The sequence below is a fragment of the Asterias amurensis genome, chromosome 20 (genome assembly GCF_032118995.1).
Source record: "Asterias amurensis chromosome 20, ASM3211899v1".
Taxonomy (NCBI): domain Eukaryota; kingdom Metazoa; phylum Echinodermata; class Asteroidea; order Forcipulatida; family Asteriidae; genus Asterias; species Asterias amurensis.
The window spans coordinates 9789568-9811166 of NC_092667.1; the positions used below are offsets into that span (position 1 = coordinate 9789568).

The window sequence follows — 21599 nt, forward strand, 5'->3', positions numbered from 1 at the left end:
CCTATTGTAATTTCCTTTAAGATACTGAACACTATTGGAAATTGTCAAAGACTAGCCTTCACAGTTGGTGTACCTCATATGCATATGCATAAACAATTGGCGTCCAAGTTGCGAGATAATGATGGAAGAAAAAAACACCCTTGTCACACGAAGTTGTGTGCTTTCAGATGCTTGATTTCGGGACCTCAACATCTAATTCCAAGGTCTTGAAATCAAATTCGTGGAAAATTACTTCTTTCTCGAAAATTACATTACTTCAGAGGGAGCCGTTTCTCACAATGTTTTATACTATCAACCACTCCCCATTACACGTTACCAAGAAAGGTTTTATGCTAATAATTATTTTGAGTAATTAGCAATAGTGTCCACTGCCTTTAAAGATGGCAAGATTGCTGGTCAAAATATTCCCCCCTATTGTAATTTCCTTTAAGATACTGAACACTATTGGTAATTGTCAAAGACTAGCCTTCACAGTTGGTGTGTATCTAAACATATGCATAAAAAAAACTGTTAAAATTTGAGCTCAATTGGTCGTCGAAGTCGCGAGATAATAATGGAAGAAAAAACACACTGGTCACAAGAAGTGTGCGTTTAGATGGTTGATTTCGGGACCTCAACATCGAATTCTGAGGTCTTGAAATCAAATTCGTGGAAAATAACTTCTTTCTCGAAAACTACATTACTTCAGAGGAAACAGTTTCTAACAATGTCAACCTCTCCCAAGAAAGGTTTTATGCTAATATTTTGAGCAATTACCAATAGTGTCCACTGCCTTTAAGACTGCCCTAGATAAAAGGCTGGAAAACAAAATGCCCTTGCCCCATCAAGATGAAGGATGAACTTCCGGAATAAAAGAAAATGCCATAATTATAGAGAAAAGGATCACTCCTTAAAACTCCAGGCCTGATGCTAAGCACTTTTGAGAGCAAGACAATATTTCCTTATTAAAATAAAGGGCACCTCTGTGAGGGCAACTTTAAATGTATAATTGAATATTTTAAGGGGCAACAAGGCACTGGCAGGGTGCAAGTAGCCTTGATCAAGGCGCTACAGCCAGCCGCGATCTGCAAAATCCAGTCCCCATCACTGAATTCCACCAGTGCATCCCCATACATAACATAGTGCATATAATACGTATACAGCGTATGTACACACATACGTACTGTACATGTACATGTACCATCTGTATACGGTACACTTACGGTACATGGGTACTTCCTAAGTAGCTTGAGCCACGTGTGCGAGGTTGAAAGTAGAAAGACACGACCGTACTCACGACTACGCTATACTGTTCTCGCTGTACAATGTATGGTAATGTACATTTGTGTATGCACTGCATGCGTGTGCAGCGAACCGGGCCGGGGAACAGTACGTCAACAGCCTTGATCAAGGCTAGGGTGCAAGAAGCTATTTGCCTCCATGAAGTTCCATTATCATAACTCAAAATAACAGTAATAAAAAAGACCTGCAATTTACGTTTCATTTTTTTAAAACATCGATTTAATTTTCTCACTTCATCACAAGAAGACTCAAAATAATTAATGACAAATAATAATAATACTGTTGTGGCCACTTGTAACGCTCCATGTCCGTCTACGTATATAGAAGACACTCCGCGCACAGGAAAGATGCGTATAAAACAAGTGGGCCTACAAAGAGCTGCAAAGATTACAATTTAAACACACACATAAAACTCTCTACTGAAGAGAACTTATTAGATTCTCAGCAGACCAATTGTCTTGAATTCGGTGGCAGACTACAAACAGAGTTTCTCGGTCACTGGACACTCCTAACCATGGGTTTAATCCAGTGACGTCATACGGCAGGCTGCCACCGAATCCATTCAATTTGGTCAGTGCAGGAAATCCAAAAAGTTCCCTTCAATTTATGAAACGCTAACCAGGCAGAGACGACAGCAGCCACAAGTGACTTAAAGGGACTGTTTCTTCCCAATCAAAGCAATTATTTAAGAAGCTCTCGCCCACTTACAGCAGGCACAACCTCTCCATAGATTTGATACTGTGGGAGGGAGTGAGTGTGCAGTAACTGGATGAGAGCTCATAATTTGATATACAGCAACATGCATGCTGTGAATATGACGACATAGCCCCTTTAAACCATAGTTGTGGCAGAATGTTTTTTAAATAAAGTGATTCAAACTCGACTGTTGTGACTCGCACATGAGCCAAATGACTGAGAACTCAGACTTTAAACTGAAGACTCAGACACGACCCTTTGGACTCGCGACTTCGAAGTGTGATATTAACAAGAAGTCTGTATTGGACTAATACTTATCACTTACTAGGACGTGTACTCGACATTGAGGACTCGTACTCATCGTACTCAACACAAAGGACTCGAGAGTCAGACTGAAGCAAAATGAGTCTGAACTTGGACGCATACTTGTCACTGAGGACTTGTACTTGACATTGACGACTCAGAATCGACATTGTACATGTTGTAGACACAAGACTCAACCCTGAGGACTCGCCACTTAGACTTGAGCCGAATTATTCTGAAGTTGGAATCGTACCAATCACTGAGAAATTGTACTTTACATTGAGAACTCAGACTCAACGCCGAAGACTCATAGATTAATGACTCAAATAGAAGACTGAGTAATGATATAGCAAGAGTTTTTGAAATTGTTCGATATATTTTTTTTCCAAGAAAATCTGCACCAAGTTGTTGGTGGGATGAATTACTACTGATTGATTTGTCTAACTGGTTTGTCCACTAGCGCCCTCACATGTCGCTGACTTGTCCAAGTCCTCATTGCTTGGAGGTGAGGCGTCAATACCCAATGCCTTGAGGACATCACTTAGCTGGACATGATCTCCAGGGGAGGACTGTTTGAAGTCTAAGAGCACACTCTTCCCTTCTGCAATGAAGTCAGGGCGGGAGAAAAAACATGAAGGGTTTAGAGCACCTTTGAGGAGTTTCCTAATCTGTTTCAGTTTATCCTAAACCTTCTTGGACAACAGAAATTAATAACTTTCAAGCGCTTCTATGAGGCTTTATATAGACCTTATGCACATGACGCCATTTCAATAGGGCGCCCTCACCTAGAGGTCAAAAGGAGGTTGTTCATTGGCCAATACTGTGCGTACAAATCCGTGCGTCTCGATTATTTCGTCACCGTTTTACCTCTAAGATGGTGGCTGGATGACGTCAATGCATAAGGTCTATAAGGGCATCCTGTTATGTTTTGTTTTGTGCTTAAAAGCAAAGTCTACCTTTGGTTTTTGGAACCGTTTGATTGTTTTAATCCTATGCATACAATAAATCTAACATGTGATCATTCAGGCCTGGATCATTTCATACCGCAATGTGGTCACATTTTTTAGACGTCCCCTTGGACCAAATCAAAATGAAATCATTTTTGAAAAGTTTACAACCAAGTTACAATTTAGCAAGGGACTCTTGCTAATTTGCCCCTGTGTGAAAGGGGCTTTTATCTTAGATCTATGATGTCACAGGCTTTCAAACATAACATAACAATTAAAATTTATAAGGTACATTTCCATCAACATCATAGCGCACTAGAAAGAAATTAATTTGAAAAAAGGTGAGTCTTAAGGACTTTGCAAAAAGCAGAAAGAGTAGTAGATTCCCTAATGGCAGTTGGGAGATTGTTCCAAATCATTGGCCCAGCCACACTGAAAGCCTTTTGACCTAGAATTTTGTTTGCTCGGGGAACATTCAAGCGAACATTCAAAGACTTGTTTAGTTGAGACTGTTTTCTTTCATTTGTTTTTGTTCACTGCGCCTTGGGATCTTTGGACCTAAATAGGGTGTTGACTTACCTTGGCTAACAATGAGTGTTCCCCCGGTGCCTAAGCCATCCCCTTTCATGTTGCCTGTTATTCCCTGTGCTTTTGACTGCAGAGACAAAGAGAACAAATTTAAACGTAAAATAGATTTCATTGGGGATAAATAATGAGAATGGTATGGTCAAATACCAACATTAATAAATTTAGGCATGTGAGATGATGTCATAAAGATGTCAACCACTATCAATGCCGACATTTATAGGGCTACAATCCCGGCCAAAGAGCTTGGGCCACCCCCTGTCCACTTCCCCTGACAAAAAACATTCTCTCCCCGCTCTACAGGGTGCATTCGTAAGACGACGGTAGGCACACACGACGGAAGATAGCATAACACGGTAGTCCGGATGCTCAAGCTCAACTGCTCCTGTCCTGTATGTTATGGACCGCCCGGTAACATAGAATTGACTCAAGTCCCGTTCCCGTAAGGGTCCTTTTTTTTTGTCCGGTCCCATCGCCTAAACATCAGACAACTTTTGCGAGGCTGGCATTCCCCAAGTACATGTACTGTGTCTCCATGCCAGCTCCATATTCCGTCTTCCGTCTTTGTTTACACCACCACTTGGTGTATGCTTGGTTGGAATTGCACCACGTGAGAAAGTAGGTAAAGCATGCCACTTGATGCTAGAGACATCTGGGCGAATAGTGAAATTTTGATATTCCGATACCGCTGGCCAACTATCCGAAATTAACCGGATATTCAAATAGTTTTTTTCGCCGCTAGAGGGCACTATTAAAAAATATATATATATATTAAAAAAAAAAAAAATTGTCACTAGAGGGCGCTGTTTGTTTGTGAATGAGATCGTATGGGCGGGTTGATATTAGTTTTAGACAGTGTCACTCGGTTCATTCATAAAAATAACCGGGTCTAATAACTGGATCTAATTTAAAGATGGCGATTTGCTTTTTCTTTTGATCGTGATTGACTCTACGTGAAGGAAAACTTTCGTAATCTTTGAACAAATTACGTCAGAAATGTCATTGTTATAACTCTTCACGGAGGTGAGCATAGTTAAATACTTAATTCATGCTGTTTTATGCTGTCTTAATAGAAGTTTCATAAGGATTCAGACAAAACATTCCTATCAGTTTTTGCCCGAAGTCCGCGGATATTCGGATATTAAAAGAATATCCGGTTACTTGGTTGTAATTACAGAACTATCCGGTTTATAAATAGGTATTCGCGCCCTATGCGGATATCCGGTTAAGAAAAAAAGGCATTCGCGGTTACGGATAGGAAAACCTATTCGCCATTAACCGGATATTCAAATAATTCGCCCAGGCCTAGTAGTGACCTCATCTTTCCTGGGAAACAAATACGTTTAGAATTTTTTACGGTCCCCTCGCTCCTCCCGTTGCTTTGAGAACGCTCGCTAACGTTGACTGGAACGCAGAAGACAGATCGAGCAACAATGAGAACCAACATTGAAAGGGGGCAGGGGGGCCCAATGAGATATGGCCGGGATTGAAGATAGCTCAGTTTGTTGAGCACCGGCACACTAGTCTGGAGGTCGCAGGTTCAAGTCCTGCTCCTGTAAAGTTTTAATTATTAAACCCAAATTCTAAGAATTGCGAACTCTTTAAAATCTTAATCTATTTTTTCGTCTACATTATTCTCCAGGGGTCCAGAAGAGCTCTTTCTTGGCAAACATTACATTTGTGAGAAGAAAAAAAAAATCCACAGCAAATCACCAGGGTGGGATTCGAACCCACAACCTTTTCACTGCAAAGTCACACTAGACCACTTAGCTAGCTCCGCAGCTAGAGGCAGTTCGAATCCTATACATATTCTCTCTCACGAAGCAAAATTATTATTTATAAAATCGTTGCGGTACACGTTGCTGACATACTTGTAGGATTCAAACTTGATGCCTCTCATATATATGTATGTTAGTCAAGGTATTTTGGTTGTTTTTTTTATGAGGACAAATAAAATAATATTACCTTAGCCAAGGCTTCCCTGGCTTTCTTGGAGAAGACAGCTGCCAAGACACTCCACAAGGAGTATCGTTTGTAACCAATGGCAGCATAAGTCTGTTTCTTAGTGTCAATGTACAGTTCTGAAAGATAAAGAGAATTATGATAGAGAAATCACTGCTCTGGGACCATATAATAACTGGTTATTATTATTACAATTAACTTAAGCCTCTCACCTCCGTCCCAGAATTTTCCCTCGACGAAGTCCTCCACCCCAAACTCCTCCAGCCCCACCCCGATGAGTCGGACATTGTGTGCCTCCAGCTGGGGCTTGAGAGTGCTTAACTCCCTGGCGCCCAGCCGGCACAGTGGTCACCCAAAGCGACGCATGAAGTGGATGATGCAAACTTGCGTCTTCCAGAAAGACCCAACAGGGACCATCTGAAATTAGAAAGAAAAAAAAAAACAACTTTTCAGGTTAACAAGGGCAACGCATACAAACAGGTATTTTTATAGCCCCCCCCCCCAAAGATTGGAGCACATACAAAAGGCTTCACATCACATAGTATTGTACATGTCATAATTAGGGAATAACAGTGCGAGGACCCAGTCTTCACTGCATGGTACTGATCGGGTTGGTGGCTGGCGCTGTTAACGAGTCCGGACACTGTTATTCCCATTAATAAATACATTTTTAACAAATTAAACGGCTAAAATAGCCAAATTTTATGACTTTTCTCTCTGCGATACTTCCAGACATGTTCAGGGGCCGTATTTGAGCTTTTGATAGTTCCCATCTCTTTCGTGCGATAATCACATTACTGATCTGTGACACCAGTGATAATGGTCTGTTCAACGCGTTCACTGGGGTCAAAGGAGGCAAATGATTGGACGATAGCTGTTCTTTGTGCGTTTATACACGTGCATGGGCTCAGTGTCCATGTAGCATGTCACTGTAGTTCATACAAGGTTTACACAATGTATGCTGATTTAGGGGCCACTTATTCGCTATTTTCCAAAGCTGGTCTTTATACCGACCGTTAACACACCCCCACGTGACCGGTTTTTGACCTATCAGAGACTTGAAACCCTCCAAGGTATTTGTAGTCTCAAACCATAGAGTTGTTAGGGTACAGTACAAATCCACCTCCACATACAGGATAGCATATTTGCTTTTTAAAAGCAATCCTACAAACACTGAATACACATGTTGCATAACACTTGTTTATCAGGAAATGTACCAACCCAACATTAACCTGAAGGTTAATGATGCAATTAAAAAAAACAGGAAATGTAAGTTTTCAGATAACGTTTCCATCAAATCTATTTTTAAAACTTTGTACAGAGTAATGGTTAATTTACGTAAGGTAATAATAATAGCCTTCGAGAAAGACTCTGCTAGGGTCGAAACGTCAGGCCATTAACTATTTTTTTGTAATAATAATGAGCTTCACATCCAATTAGCGTGTTTACGAAAGACGAGCGAGATGGTGAGGCTTCATTCAACAAAAATTACCAAGTTAGGATACTCGGGATGAGCAAAAAGGAGTACTGTATTTAATTGTGTTAATAAGGTTCTTCCGTCCTGATTTTGCGTAATTTTGTTGTAATTTGGGGCTTGTTTTTTTTTGCGGGCGATTGGTGAACGGGATGATCTAGTTTATTGTTCCATGGTTTTATTGGTCACATATAATGCGCGGTTGTTGTTGTTTTTTTGCGGGTTGATTTCAAGAAAGACTTGGGTTCTAGATAGAATGCAATCATGTGTTAAACAAAGGCGCAGTTGTTTTTGCTGCTTTTAAACGTTTTTTAAAGCCATTGGACCCTTTCGGTATACAGTATTGTCCAAGGCCCACACTTCGTGTACCACAACTTCTATATAAAATAACAAACCTGTGAAAATTTAGGCTCAATGGGTCATCGGAGTCGGGAGAAAACAACGGAAAAACCCACCCTTGTTTCCGCGCGTTTCGCCGTGTCATGACATGTGTTTAAAATAAATCCGTAATTCTCGTTAACGAGAATTTATATTGTTTTGCTGTTTTCTCAAAAAGTAAAGCATTTCATGGAATAATATTTCAGGAGAAGTCTTTCACCATTACCTTCTGTAAACCCTGTAAGTTATTTGTAAATCTGTGAACTTTTTTTATTTTTTCTGAACCGAAAGGGTCCAATGGCTTTAAATGAAAATTTTTTTCACAAAACAGACGCCGGCACCGACCATTCCATACACATAATTGAAAAAAAAATACCGTAAAACTCATACGCTTCTTCATGGATGTTGCAACTATTTTGATGTCTACTTTTTGTTGGGGGTTTTTCTGGACGAAAGTGGGAAGATTTTTTTGGAACTTCGGTACGTTGTATTATGTTTATGAATACTTATTAAAACTACAATAATAGGCAATGTTTATACATGATAAAATAACTTGAGCGATCGCACGCAACCCTCCCCCACCGTAGATTTAAAGGCAATACATAAAAAGTTAATGATATTTTAACAGTCGGTTTTAAAGTGTGTTTTTTAATAGTAAAAAAGTTCTTCTTACTTGGGAATACTTCGATGTCGAGTGCTTACAATAAACCGTGGACTAAAAAAAACTACCTAAAAAAATTAACATCTATTATACCTAAATAAAGATCATATTAAATTTTCCAATTTGCTCTGACAAATAATTTGACCTGTTTTTAAATTAATTTTAATAACATTATTGTTATTTCATTCTTAAAGAAAAAATACTCTCAAATTAATGAGCCCCCTTACGAACACAATAACTTGGGACACAAAAATAAAGTATGGCTTCCAATGCAGTTAAGTTGACGTTGCAATTCATGTTGAATTTTGAAATAGCGAGTATCGGAAATCGAGCAGTTGGTATACAACAGTATACTATTAGTTTAGAAAAATAAAATAAAAAATTGACGGGCCAGTCAAAAACCTGGCGGACCAGTGAAAATTCTAGCCAACTGGTCTTGCTGGCCAGTTTGAAATAAAGTTAAGGGCAACCCCTGTCCATAACCTGGGGTATACTTGAACAAAATAATCTAACAGTAAATCTAACTGACTGAGATACCGTGTTTTCCTTTGAGTCAGTTTGATTCAGTTTGATGAAGAAGGGGATTATGTTGTTTTATAGTTCTGTTAAAGATACTAGGGACACTATTGGTAATTGTCAAAGACTAGTCTTCATAGTTGGTGTATCTCAACTTATGTCAAAATTACAAACCTATGAAAATGAGAACTCAATCGGTCGTCAAAGTTGTGAGATATTAATGAAAGAAAAAACACCCTTTTGCACCCTTGTCACCTGAAGTTGTGTGCTTTCAGATGCTTGATTTCAAGACCTCAAATTCTAAATCTGAGGTCCCGAAATCAAATTCGTGGAAAATTACTTCTTTCTCGAATACTACGTCACTTCAGAGGGACCTGTTTCTCACAATGTTTTATACTACATGTATCAACCTCTCCCCATTTATTACTCGTATCAACTATTCTTTAGTCCTGTTAAATGATGATATTAAGATGACTGTCTGTAAACGTTTGCTTGAAGTTATATAGACCCAGTAACTGGGTGCTGTACTACTTGTTTCATTTAGAATGTTGAAAACCAATCTGTGGTTCGTACAAGAGTTTTAAAATCAAACTTCAAAGAAGGGGTGGCCCATAGAGTTATATTATAAGAACTAAAGGAGGCACTGGTGATGCTGCTTGCACAAACGCGACGGGACCGCAAGGAAAAAGCATTCCATTCTGCACGCGCGTTGAATATGAAGTACACGTTGAAGTTTGTGTGTATTGAACGCTACGCGATGCTGTTTTGTCAACTTACAAAATGGCCTCACAAACACACGCTGTGCAATGCCTGTTTTGTCATCTTAGAAAATGGCTGCATGCGCGCAGGCCAGTGCGCCCTCTAGTTCTTATTATATATAACTCTATATAACTAGGAGATGGCCCCAGTTACTGGGCCTTATTTGAAGTATTATTGTACATCTAGACTATTCCTATTGCGGAACCTGCTTCCTTCCCTTTAGCATTTGTAGCTCCTCACCAGGCCACAATGTCATAAAGCCTTTTTTTACAGCCAAAAATACCGCTTGATGAATTTCTTTGCTTAGCAAAAATTGAGTGGGTCACCAGTCACAACAATGTAAACTTTTGTAATTTTGGCTGGTAACCTGTTTCTGTAAAAGGAACATAAATTATGTGGTGAGCAAATGTTTGTGCTTACAGGCTTTATAAAATTGGGCCCCGATCTGAAGTCATCATCAGACATGATTTTATAGACAGCATTAAAACATAGTCTAGTTAAAGGCCGTGGACACTATCGGTAATTGTCGAAGTCTAGCCTTCACAGTTGGTGTATCTCAACATATGCATAAAATAAGAAACCTGTGAAAATTTGAGCTCAATCGGTCGTCAAACTTGCGAGATAATAATGAAAGAAAAAAACACCATTGTCACACGAAGTTGTGTGCGTTTAGATGGTTGATTTCGGGAAAATTACTTCTTTCTCGAAAACTATGGCACTTCAGAGGGAGCCGTTTCTTACAATATTTTATACCATCAACCTCTCCCCATTACTTGTCACCAAGAAAGTTTTCATGTCAATAATTATTTTGAGTAGTTACTAATAGTGTCCACTGCCTTTAAGTCACGCCCAGTTTTACAAATTTAGATCTGACATGCTTGCTCCCTTTGGCCTTGTAGTGACTTTTACTCTGATAATACAAGCAGCACCTCATTTCATGGCTCTGCTTAGAGACGTTTTGGCAACTGTAAAACGATTGAAAAAGTAAAATGGTTGACGATTTATTAAAAGTGAGATACGATTGAGCAGCATTTCTGAAACAGTAGGGGATATTGGTTCCTCAATGCTTCAGTTCTCCGAGCTTATCTGGTTCTCTTGAGTCCGAACAAAAGGAATAACTCTGGTGTGTCTGACCAGTCTGACCAGTCTGACCAGTCTGACCACAGAGGTTGGGACTGGAAAATTTTCACTTTTTTGAAAGGCCTCCAAACAAAAATCTGCATGGAACTTGAAGGAACACGTTGCCTTGGATCGGCCGAGTTGGTCTTTGAAAAACGTATGTAACCGTTTGTTAAAGAATGCATATGATTAGAAAGATATTTTAAAAGTAAAATATAATGTTCCACACAAGTGTTACTCGAAATTGCGTGGTTTTCCTTTTACCTCGTCGACAAACACGGTCGGCCATTTATGGGAGTCAGATTTTTTACTCCCATAAATGGCCGACCGTGTTACATGTAGTTTGCAAAGTAAAAGGAAAGCCACGCAATTTCGAGGCAAATGTGTGTGGATCATTGTATTCTACTTTTTAAAAATCTTTCTAACCATGTACATTGTATAACAAACGGTTACATACGCTTTTCAAAGACCAACTCGACCGATCCAAGGCAACGTGTTCCTTTAAGAACTCGATGAAAATACGTCCTAGTTCAATTATTAAATCACAGCTTGAAACCAAATGACTTATTGGCCGTATGGTTGCAATTTGAAATGAGCGCGACTGAAGGGACCCCAAAAAGACAATAAATTTTCAGACGATTTATTGTAAAATGTTGTTAAAATTAATCATTGGTGCACATTGCACAAACAATCAGAAAACATTTAAATACTCAATAAACACAAAGCTGAGAATTCCAAAGCTGGGCTCTCTAAAAGCGTGACTGATTGGACATTTTTGTCAAGAAATTGTTTAATGTTTTTTTTTACATTGTAAGAAATGTTTTTTTCTTTTACATTGCAAAATAAAAGTTTTTTAAAGGATTGTTTAGTTTTTGTTTCTGTTTTTATTAACAATAACAATAATCAAAGAGCATTTAAAAAATAATTCACATCCTATTTGAAACACTGTAGTAATTTGCCTCTTGCCTTGCAATCCGGCGGTAAGGCGTGCGGTGCAATAGGGTAGGCTCGACAATTGTCAAGCGATTGCCCAAATCGATTGATTTTCAGTTAAAATCAATCGTTTTAGTTTCAGCAATGTTTCTCTGAGATTAAGGACTCTTTAACCTCTGGTATACACAAAAGAAGTGTCCCTTAAGGTTTAAAACTAACAAAGGAGTTTCAACACAGAGGGCTATCACAAACACTTCCCCTGCTTATCCTAACTAATCCCCCACAGCAGGGAGTGCCGGGAACAATGCTTTGCCAAGGTCGTAGCTTTTTCTTCACATTCATGAATGGATGGAGTTGTTATTAATTTGACAACAACGACTTTGAACATCTTTTATTTTGTAGTGCAATTCCAGTTCACAAAGTTCAGGAAGCTTTGTTTTGCATGGGGTAAACGCTATTTGTTTGTTACACTGTGCAAAGTTTCTCAAATTTTACACTCCTAAAACTGGTTCTAATCTCACATAGTCCATGCTTTATATTATTTTTTATTTTAGTTGCCAACTCTGATGTACATAGACATGTTTTATTTATAGTTAACTTTCCCATCCTTTTGTACATAAATTTTTTAATACATATTTTATTACTCGTTTTATTACTTGTATTACAACCAGATGTGGGGAGGCAGGTCTATGGACCACAGTAATTATTTTGCTTTTGTTTCTCCTAGCCCATCTGGAAGTATGTTTTGTATTGTCATGTATTGTTGAAATGGCTGAATAAATAATAATAATAATAATAATAATAATAATAATAATAATAATAATAATTAACAGTTCTCGTGTGCCGGTCGTGAAAGGGGAAGATACATTTATATAAGCCCAAGGTTTTTTTAAAAAGATTTTCAGTCACAATTCCAAAAATGTTGTCACAATCTAGTTGCAATTTAGTCTATAGTCATCATTCCCCTTAATTAATAACTTTGACCGGGGCGACTTTGTCACTGGGCGACTTTGCTAGGGGGCGACATTGTCAGGGGCGACTTTGCCAGGTGGGGTGACTTTGAAATGTCCCTGGGCAAGCCGGTCAGGGGGCGACTTCGTAAGGGACGACTTTGTTGGGGCAAGAGGCTAGGGGGTGAGATGACCACATCCCGTTTTGAAATACAGTCACCAACTGTGAAGGCTAGTCTTCGACAATACCAACACTGTGTCCAGTGTCTTTAATAATTGATTCTAAAATGGCCCTTGCTCGTCCTCCTCTCGCTATCCTACGATGTCATGATGGCTCTAAAACTATTAAAACATGCTCTAAACCTAGGCTGCTCAGCAGTGCAAATTCTACCATGGAGGAAGGGACCCACCTTTGATGCACATTAGTCATTATTAGATGATTGTTTGCAAAACTTCCAAAGAGAAGGGGGGCAAAAACCTAACTAAGTAGCTCACCTCGCCAGTTGCAACCGTCTTGACGAGGTTGCCAGCGATCTTGCTTAAAACGACTGAGCCCTCCATAGTGACACCATTCAGTTCAAGGCTTTCACAGCCTCTGCTCCAAAGAAGATCAAAATCCCTTTTTGACAGACGACAAACACCACCAGAATGCTGGAATGTGGACGAAGAAAAAGTGACCGTTTGTTACTCCGTCCCGTGTGTATCACGAAAACTGCAATCAAATATTTGCCTCATGTGATCACGTCAGAATTCCCGACTCACGATGGACTGTTATGACGTGTATTTGTTGTTGATGTAGGAACCAGTCTATACTTGCATAACACATCATGATCCACGTGACAGTAAATAAGGCCCCGTCGATTCACAAAAATTGGGGGGATCAATTTTTTTACCCACTTTACTTTCTTTTTAGAATTGAATAACCCTCAAAATTTGTAATATTTTAACCCGTTTAATGGAGTAAAATTCCCTCAGTTTCATTATTTAGACATATTATATGTTTAATTTGTGGTTGTTAAACATTATAGATCGTTGTTCATACTTTACATATTCCCTCTTCTGAATTCGGTGAAGCCATTTTGCATTTCTCACCTCCCATTGGCTAGATTACAGTGTAAATATTATTGACGCACACAAAAAAACACTGAATTGACGGCTAAGTAATATTTTCTTCATAATTTCAAGTTTCCATATCATTTTACTTTAGTAAGTCTTGTAACTGTATGTTCATTGTTACCCTTCAGATTTGATTTGGATTTTTTTTAGGGGGGGGGGGTGGTTGAAAAAATGGTGTTAAAGGAACACGTTGCCTTGGATCGGTCGAGTTGGTCTTTGAAAAGCGTATGTAACCGTTTGTAATAGAATGCATATTATGACTAGAAAGATATTTTTAAAGTAAAATATAATGATCCACACAAGTATTACTCGAAATTGCGTGGTTTTCCTTTTACCTCGTCGACAAACACGGTCGGCCATTAATTTTATGGGAGTCAGATTTTTTACTCCCATAAATGGCCGACCGTGTTATCGCAAAGTATAAAAGGAAAGCCACGCAATTTCGAGGCAAATGTGTGTGGATCATTGTATTCTACTTTTTAAAGACACTGGACACTATTGGTATATGTCAAAGACCAGTCTTCTCACTTGGTGTATCTCAACATATGCATAAAATAACAAACCTGTGAAAATTTGAGCTCAATTGGTCGTCGAAGTTGCGAGATAATAATGAAAGAAAAAACACCATTGTCACACGAAGTTGTGTGCTCTCAGATGCTTGATTTCGAGACCTCAAATTCTAAATCTGAGGTCTCGAAATCAAATTTGTGGAAAGTTACTTCTTTCTCGAAAACTATGGCACTTCAGAGGGAGCCGTTTCTCACGATGTTTTATACCATTACCTCTCCCCATCACTCGTCACCAAGAAAGGTTTAATGCTAATAACTATTTTGAGTAATTACCAATAGTGTCCACTGCCTTTAACTCTCCTGAATCCTGGTTCAAATTGAAATCGACACCAAAAGACTATAACTATTATACGTACATGTACAACTATTTGCGTATGTTTATATGCATATTGTCATTACATTGACTACCCCAACCGGATCTCAGCATTTCAGTATTCCTTCTTTCCCAGGTCCATCTGCCTGTGGAACAACCTGCCAGCATCAGCTGTGACTGCCCAATATGGAGCAATTTAGGAGCAGGCTGAGTCCACTGACCCTACGTTAGGACAGATGGGTGGCGTTTTTTTACTTGCATTTTTTTCCACTTGTAAACAGAGGATGTCGTGTTTCTGTGATCGCGCACTTTGCACCTTACAGTACGACTACCTCTACACCATAGATATTGAAGTGATCATCAATAGTTAATAGGAATAATAAATTACTCTAACGGCTACCGGTAATTTTTATGGTGGTTATTTTTCATTCAGGTTAAAATGGACACAATAGTGTTGAAATTGCCACATGGCATCTGCTCATACTGCTGATTAATTAAGGCATTAGTTTTGTGCAGTAGATTGTCATTGTCAACATTTATGGTTTCAAATGAACACAATAGCTATTGAAAGCTGGCAGTGCTCATAAAGGTTATAATGTATAGGCCTATTGTCATAATGAATGACAAAACATAAGTTGTATGGTTTCAAATGAACACAACAGATATTGAAAGCCGGCAGTGGCTTGGTAAGGTTGAACAGTATTGTCACCGTGTGTTGTGAAAGCTATAGGCCGCCTCAAGTTATTTAATCGTCATTTACAAGTCAACAATTTCATTACACTCTAAAAACTATAGAGTTGGATCCAACATTTGCATGAGTTCGGTGAGTGACTACACTTTGACAGTGTTGGATCCAGCGTCTTGTTTGTTAAATCTGGCATTTTAAATTTGTTATCCAACGCAAAAGTGTTCATTCAACAATTTAACCGTTATTTCAACATTTCTCAAAAATATACCATTGAATTGTTGGATCAGCTTTTTAAAAGTTTTAACGTTTAAAAACTGGCACTTAAAGTGTTGACTGAATACTTTTAAATGCTGGATTTAACATAGGCCCCCTATCAGATGCTGGATTCAACACTTTCAAAGTGTAGTCACTCACCGAACTCATCCAAGTGTTGGATTCAACTCTTTAGTTTTTAGAGTGTAGAAATGATCTTTAAACGATTGGTCAAAAGACCAATGGCACTAAAATTATTTATGCTTCCTTTTATTTCTACAAACATTAGTGGTGAACGTTTTTGTATCATTACGCACTGGGCCTATACCCGAGTGTGGCAATCGGAGATGGTGGTATTCTCAACTTTTGGCAAACAGAAGTTTTTATAAAATAACGCCATTTGGCAATAACCGCATCAATGCATTTATTTTATAGGCCATATTTCGAAAAGGTTCTCCGGAGATAAAATCAGTTTTTAAGTTGAAACTTTATCACAAAGGGTTACCAACTAATAATAGTCCTACCCGAATTATATAGGGCCTATACTGGTTTCTTCTTCTTCTTCTTCTTCCTTTAAAGTGCTGCTTCAGAAAATTTGAAGATTACCGCACTGTGACATTGTTTGTTTGTGGTCTTCCCGAAAATGTCAATCTAGTCTAAATGCTCAAATTTTTCCTGACATTTTGTACTGACGCGCGCAAGCTAAACACCAGCTACCGCGTCCGCCCGCCCCGGTCCTTGCGCGTTCTAGATACGCACGGCCCATCCCCTTGTCGTTTGATTGGTTATGAGCGCCCCATTACGCGCGCACATCGCTTCAGACGCGCACGGACGCATCATACACGCAAAAAAAGAAATTGCTAACAGCGTTTTGAAAACTTTGCCCGACATTTTAATCAATTTCCCTTGAGGCTGTCTCTCGTGTATCAACTATTCTATTGACAAGGTGGCTTCTCAATTCCTCTGTAGCCATGTTTATGGTTTTATGACGGAGTTATACTGTATTATGTTATCATGCACGTTGGTATTGACGGTAGAAGAAGCACACCGGCGGTATTGAGCGACTTCTTGGCTTCGGCTGTTTTTTTATGTGTTCTTTCTGTGTTATTTAATCCAGTCAACGTTCACGCAAATCGTAAGTATACATGCCTATCTATATATTCATCAGCTGTAATGATTATGCAGGGGTTATTAGAAAAGAAATATCACAAATTATTTTCATTAAAAAGGGGGTCAACGCAGCAATGCAATGGAAACTCGGCGTCGTGCCAGGGCTAGTCCAGGCCTAAATCGAACTACTTTTAAAGAAAACTACTAAGTTTGGAAAAAGGTATAGTAGGCCTAGTCTAAGAAGCTTAAATCAGGTTGATAAGTCTGTAAAGCAGTCACTTGTAGATTTGGGAACGCTTTTTCCAACGCTAGTACTGTGACGATTCCCCAGGCCAGCCCAGTGATAGGCCTGGCCTATACTCTCTATGTTGCAATTAGGCCTAATCTGGAATAGGCCTACCGTTGGCTGATCTTTATGCGTTTGTGTTTCAAAGCCAGTTTTTTTCCCGGGTACACTAATCCTTGCTTCCATCGGACCCATTTTGGCTGAGATCTGTTTTCCTCTACACCAAGATTGTTGGTGTCTGATGGTAATAAACACTGGGCTAATACCATATTTTCGTCTGACAGCATTTGCAGAAGCGCTGTGGATAGTACCTGAGGACTCTAGCATTGATCTACAGTGTAAGGCAGACCTGGTCAGGAAATATCAACCTCTAATTACAACAAGGCAAGTTTTACATTCAGTAAATGTAAAATTTTATGCTCAGCAAGACATTGGAACAGTTGCAACAAAATGGCTACTTTCGAAATTGGTTGTTCTTTAACTGTCTGTAGATGAGGTTATTGGAGATGATTGTATCATCGGAGCGTCTGTTTTCCCTCCCGGATTGTTTTAACATATTTGTATTATTTTCCTCAGATGGTTTAAAGACAGTGTTCCGGTCAATCCTTCGCAGCGAATTCAGGTAGAGAATCTCGGAACCCTACGGATCAGTCAGCCCACAGCTATCGATCATGGTCTCTACATCTGTCAGATCAGTCATTGGGATGTAGTGGTCACATCTAATGAGATACGGTTACACTCAGGGCCTCCAGAGGGCCCACTTGGCGAAAATGGTATTATTTTATTAGATTCAAGTCGGGTAAACATTCATTGTACGTGACTCTTCTCAAAATAGTAACATCAGGTCCTGATACTAAAATGAAGCAACGAAGGCGAGTTCATCCATGCCCCCAGCTTTTGCCCTCATGTGCCCTCGAAATGCTCCAGTGGAAATTTACAATTTCCTCACAGGGTGAATGTCCTTATACCGAGGAGAAAAATGCCTTGGTGCCCTTTCAAAAACGAAGCATGTGTCTGAAACATAATACACAAAATATTGCAAAGATAATTTATAAGCAAAATAATAAGCACAGAAGATGGAGGGGAAAATAGTTAACCTATATGTAGGCCTACACCGAGGCTGACATTAAAATTAGCCAAGGCTTGCAGTAGACAAACAAAATAAATGCAAACATGGAGACAATTATGACAAACAGGACACGAAAAACAATTAGCCAAGGCTTCTAGAAGACAGCCTGGACATTCACATAGAAGCCTTTTAGTGCATCCTTAAGAAAGCCATATACAAACATGGAGAAAAGACAAATATGTATACGAAAAACAATACAAAACATACTGGGTTGCTATGAGAGAGTATGGCTGATGACATTAGAGATGGGCTGGCTTTAAAGCCATTATACACTTACGGAACAGAAACAAAAAACTGACTATTCTCTCGTGACCTAGATGGACGATCGATCTCAAACTTCGACAGGTTTGTCAGTTTATGTATAGTGGTGGATTACATGCTTACACTGCCAGCAACTGTTTTGTAAGCAAAAACCAATTCTGTAATGTTCCTAGTAAGTCATTTTATGAATAATATAAGTCATAATTATGAGTTATTAGATCCTTCTTGTTGTAAATTGCATGGTCGTTTCCGCACCCAACCCTCCAAGATTAACAATTCAAATAGGTCCCAATACATCTAGACTTGATTCAAGTCCCATTCTCGTGTGAGAGGTCCCTAAGCTATTACGTCAACTTACTATGAAACAACCCGTAGCATACAGTACAGTGCGCGCTCGCCGTCAAAATGTGGTCCCGAGAATGGGACTTGACGAGGTCGTTTCTTACTCTGCTCGTTGTTATTGGAAAATCTCCCCAAATGGGGAGATGTACAAACCAATGGGATCGTTGAAGCGCTGTGACATCACAGTAGAAGACGTTGTAACAAAAAAAGTATTTCAATCATCAACTAAGTACTTAACCCACAAGTGACAAATGAACTAGTCTTCATTTTGGGTGCGTTTGATTGGTCAAAACGTATCACGTAACAATGTTACATATTCATAAGTGAATATATTTACATACCAGGCGACTGTGACATCGTCAAGTCCCTGTCCCGCATGCGGAACAGGTTTTGGAATTCAGAGCATCACAAAACAGTAGTTTCCTGTGGATGGCACGGGGTTGGGACTTGAGTCAAGTCTACAATACATCAGTCAACAACTGCCGGTTTCGTTTCAGATTCCTTGATGGCTTTGAATAATGCCATAATGGGTCTTCCTAATGTCTGGGCAGTATCTGTAGTTGTGAGTACATGCATCACTTCAATCTGGTTCTTGGTGGTCCTCATGCTACGAGTGAGAAGGCAAGACAAAATGATATATTAACCTGTATGCAATATTTTAACCCAACGGTTCTTTTCAGAACCACCCCAACTCATTTAGAGATTGTTATTACATGGTGTTACCGCAAACTCTTCTATATACAATATTTTAAAGGTACACCGTTTGCCTTGGATAGGTCGAGTTGGTCTATGAAAAGCGTTTGTAACCGTTTGTTATGAAGTGCATGGTTAGAAAGATGTTTTAAAAGTAGAATACAATGATCTAGCCAAATATGCTTCGAAATTGCGTGGTTTTCCTTTTACCTCGTCGACTGAAACGGTCTGCCATTTATGGGAGCCCATGACTCCCACATTAGTGGCCGACCGTGTTAGTTCGCAAAGTTCGCATGATCTAATAGGGCTTGCTAGTCACTCATGATGAAGTTTCAAATTGAAGCAAACGGCGCCAAAACTGAGTAGGCCTAGCCTAACTAAGCGCAACTGGTTGCGGAAACACTCTCTTCTGTGTGATGTGGCCACAAAATTTAACAATTAACATTTCAGGGGATAAACACCAGTTGGTTCATCTCTTCAAACCAGAAAGATCCTTTCTATCTTAAATAGCCAAAGCTTATATTTATTTGCAAAAAATTAATGTTTGTTTCCACACCACTTTTTATTTTTGAACCACAGGTCCGAGTGCTGCGCATGCGGGAAGAAGGCGGCTTAGTTGCTTTATGGAAGTACAGACATCATTGACTTGTCTTGGATAAAAACTTCCGTCTTCCATTAACCGGCAGCTCCCATATTTTATAGACCGTACACGTCTCGTGCTTATTTCGAACATTGGCGACGTTTGTCAAAAGTTGTGCCAAAAATGTTCGAACTGTACGTGACTTGCTTGGTCTATTTGTTTGCCATTTTTCGATTAATTTGAGTCCCCATGTCATCAGCTAATGACAGTCCGGTGTATATCGTGTCTGTCCTTCAATGTGCTCGTTAGTTTTTGTTTGTTTGTGTGTTTGTTTGGCTGTTTTCTTCAAGCCTCTCCTTACGAAATGAAATCCCAAACCATATTACAACTCTGATAGTCAAAGGGGCAAAGTGGTTGATTTGAGAGAATTTTACACAGATAATTGCTACAACCGGGTAAAAACGATCTCCTTTGCTTTCTTTTTTTTGGGGTCCATTTTTAACCACCATTTTTCAATGTTTTTTTAATTTGAGAGCAGTTGTCCCTGCACCGTACCATGGGTCGTATAATATGCCCAAAGTAATGTTAAGTTGAATTTCTCTCGCTTATTTAATTTTTGCGTTTGTTTAATTAAAAATGACTATAATATTGTATTTGATGAAAAGGTGTTTTTTCCATAAAAGTCTAAAAAATTAAAGTGACCGAATTGCATTGAATTGGTGCTAACATTGAAGGGTGTCAATTGGTATCATACAACATTTCAGCTTGGAGTCTTTAAAGTTTTCCCCCATTCCCAATCTCTAAGGATGTATGGGTGCACCACAAAGCACTCTTTCAAAAAGCCTTTCAATTCGAGCCTATGTAAAATCGAAATTATACATTCGAAATTTGTAATTTCGTTTCCTCAACACATTGTACATTTTTGTGTGTGAAAAGAACTATGAGTCTGTAAGCTGACAAATTTAGTTTTAAAGGCACTGGAAATTATTGGTAATTGTCAAAGACCAGTCTTCTCACTTGGGGTATCTCAACATGCATAAAATAACAAACCTGTGAAAATTTGAGCTAAACTTGTCGTCGAAGTTGCGAGATAATAATGAAAGAAAACAAAAACCTTTGTCACATGAAGTTGTTTACTTTCAGATGCTTGATTTCGAGACCTCGAAATCAATTCGAGGAAAATTACTTCTTTCTAGAAAACTATACGTTACTTCAGAGGAAGCCGTTTCTCACAATGTTTTATACTATCAACAGCTCTCCATTACTCGTTACCAAGTTAAAGGTTTTATGCTAATAATTATTTTGAGTAATTACCGACAGTGTCCACTGCCTTTAAAGTCACCTGGAAGTGGTATTTTTTCAAAATAAAGCTTTTGCCACTAATATATGTGTTTTGATGAGTGGAATGTGAATAAACAGTTAACTAAGGTTTTAAAAAATCAGTTCTTATGTTATTTACAAATTTAAGTATAGACCCCGACCCGAGAGGGCGCTGTTCGTGACGTCAATCGAGGCAGACTTTGCCGGTAATGCGTAGAGTAAACACAATTGCAAAGTACATGTACGGACCAAGTCGTGAGTTTGTACGTTTCAAAAAAAAATTTTTTCTTTTTTTTCGGCAATGCCGACCAGGTGTATTGCTGCTGAATGCAGAAAAACACTTTTTGAAACGTACCAACTCACGACTTGGACGTAC

At 39.0% G+C, this 21599-nt stretch overlaps 2 protein-coding genes across 3 annotated transcripts; one reads left to right on the top strand and one right to left on the bottom strand.

Annotated features, from left to right (window-relative positions):
- Positions 1 to 1477: 1477 nt before the first annotated feature.
- LOC139952619 (prostamide/prostaglandin F synthase-like) lies at positions 1478 to 16159 on the bottom strand. Of its 2 annotated transcripts, XM_071951819.1 has the most exons (6): positions 16027 to 16159; positions 13060 to 13215; positions 5987 to 6191; positions 5778 to 5893; positions 3807 to 3882; positions 1478 to 2881 (listed from the first exon to the last, which is right to left on the bottom strand). In XM_071951819.1, the coding sequence occupies exons 2-6, from the start codon at positions 13123 to 13125 to the stop codon at positions 2721 to 2723; spliced, it is 624 nt and encodes a 207-aa protein (XP_071807920.1). In that variant the 5' UTR covers positions 13126 to 13215; positions 16027 to 16159; the 3' UTR covers positions 1478 to 2720. The 2 variants fall into 2 exon arrangements, with proteins under 2 accessions (XP_071807920.1, XP_071807919.1); XM_071951818.1 differs by lacking the exon at positions 16027 to 16159 and having other exon boundaries at positions 13060 to 13277.
- A 195-nt stretch (positions 16160 to 16354) lies between these two features.
- On the top strand, positions 16355 to 21333 carry LOC139952637 (uncharacterized). The gene is made up of 5 exons (XM_071951841.1): positions 16355 to 16637; positions 17183 to 17282; positions 17475 to 17671; positions 19128 to 19251; positions 19903 to 21333. The coding sequence occupies exons 1-5, from the start codon at positions 16517 to 16519 to the stop codon at positions 19937 to 19939; spliced, it is 579 nt and encodes a 192-aa protein (XP_071807942.1). The 5' UTR covers positions 16355 to 16516; the 3' UTR covers positions 19940 to 21333.
- The last annotated feature ends 266 nt before the right edge of the window (positions 21334 to 21599 follow it).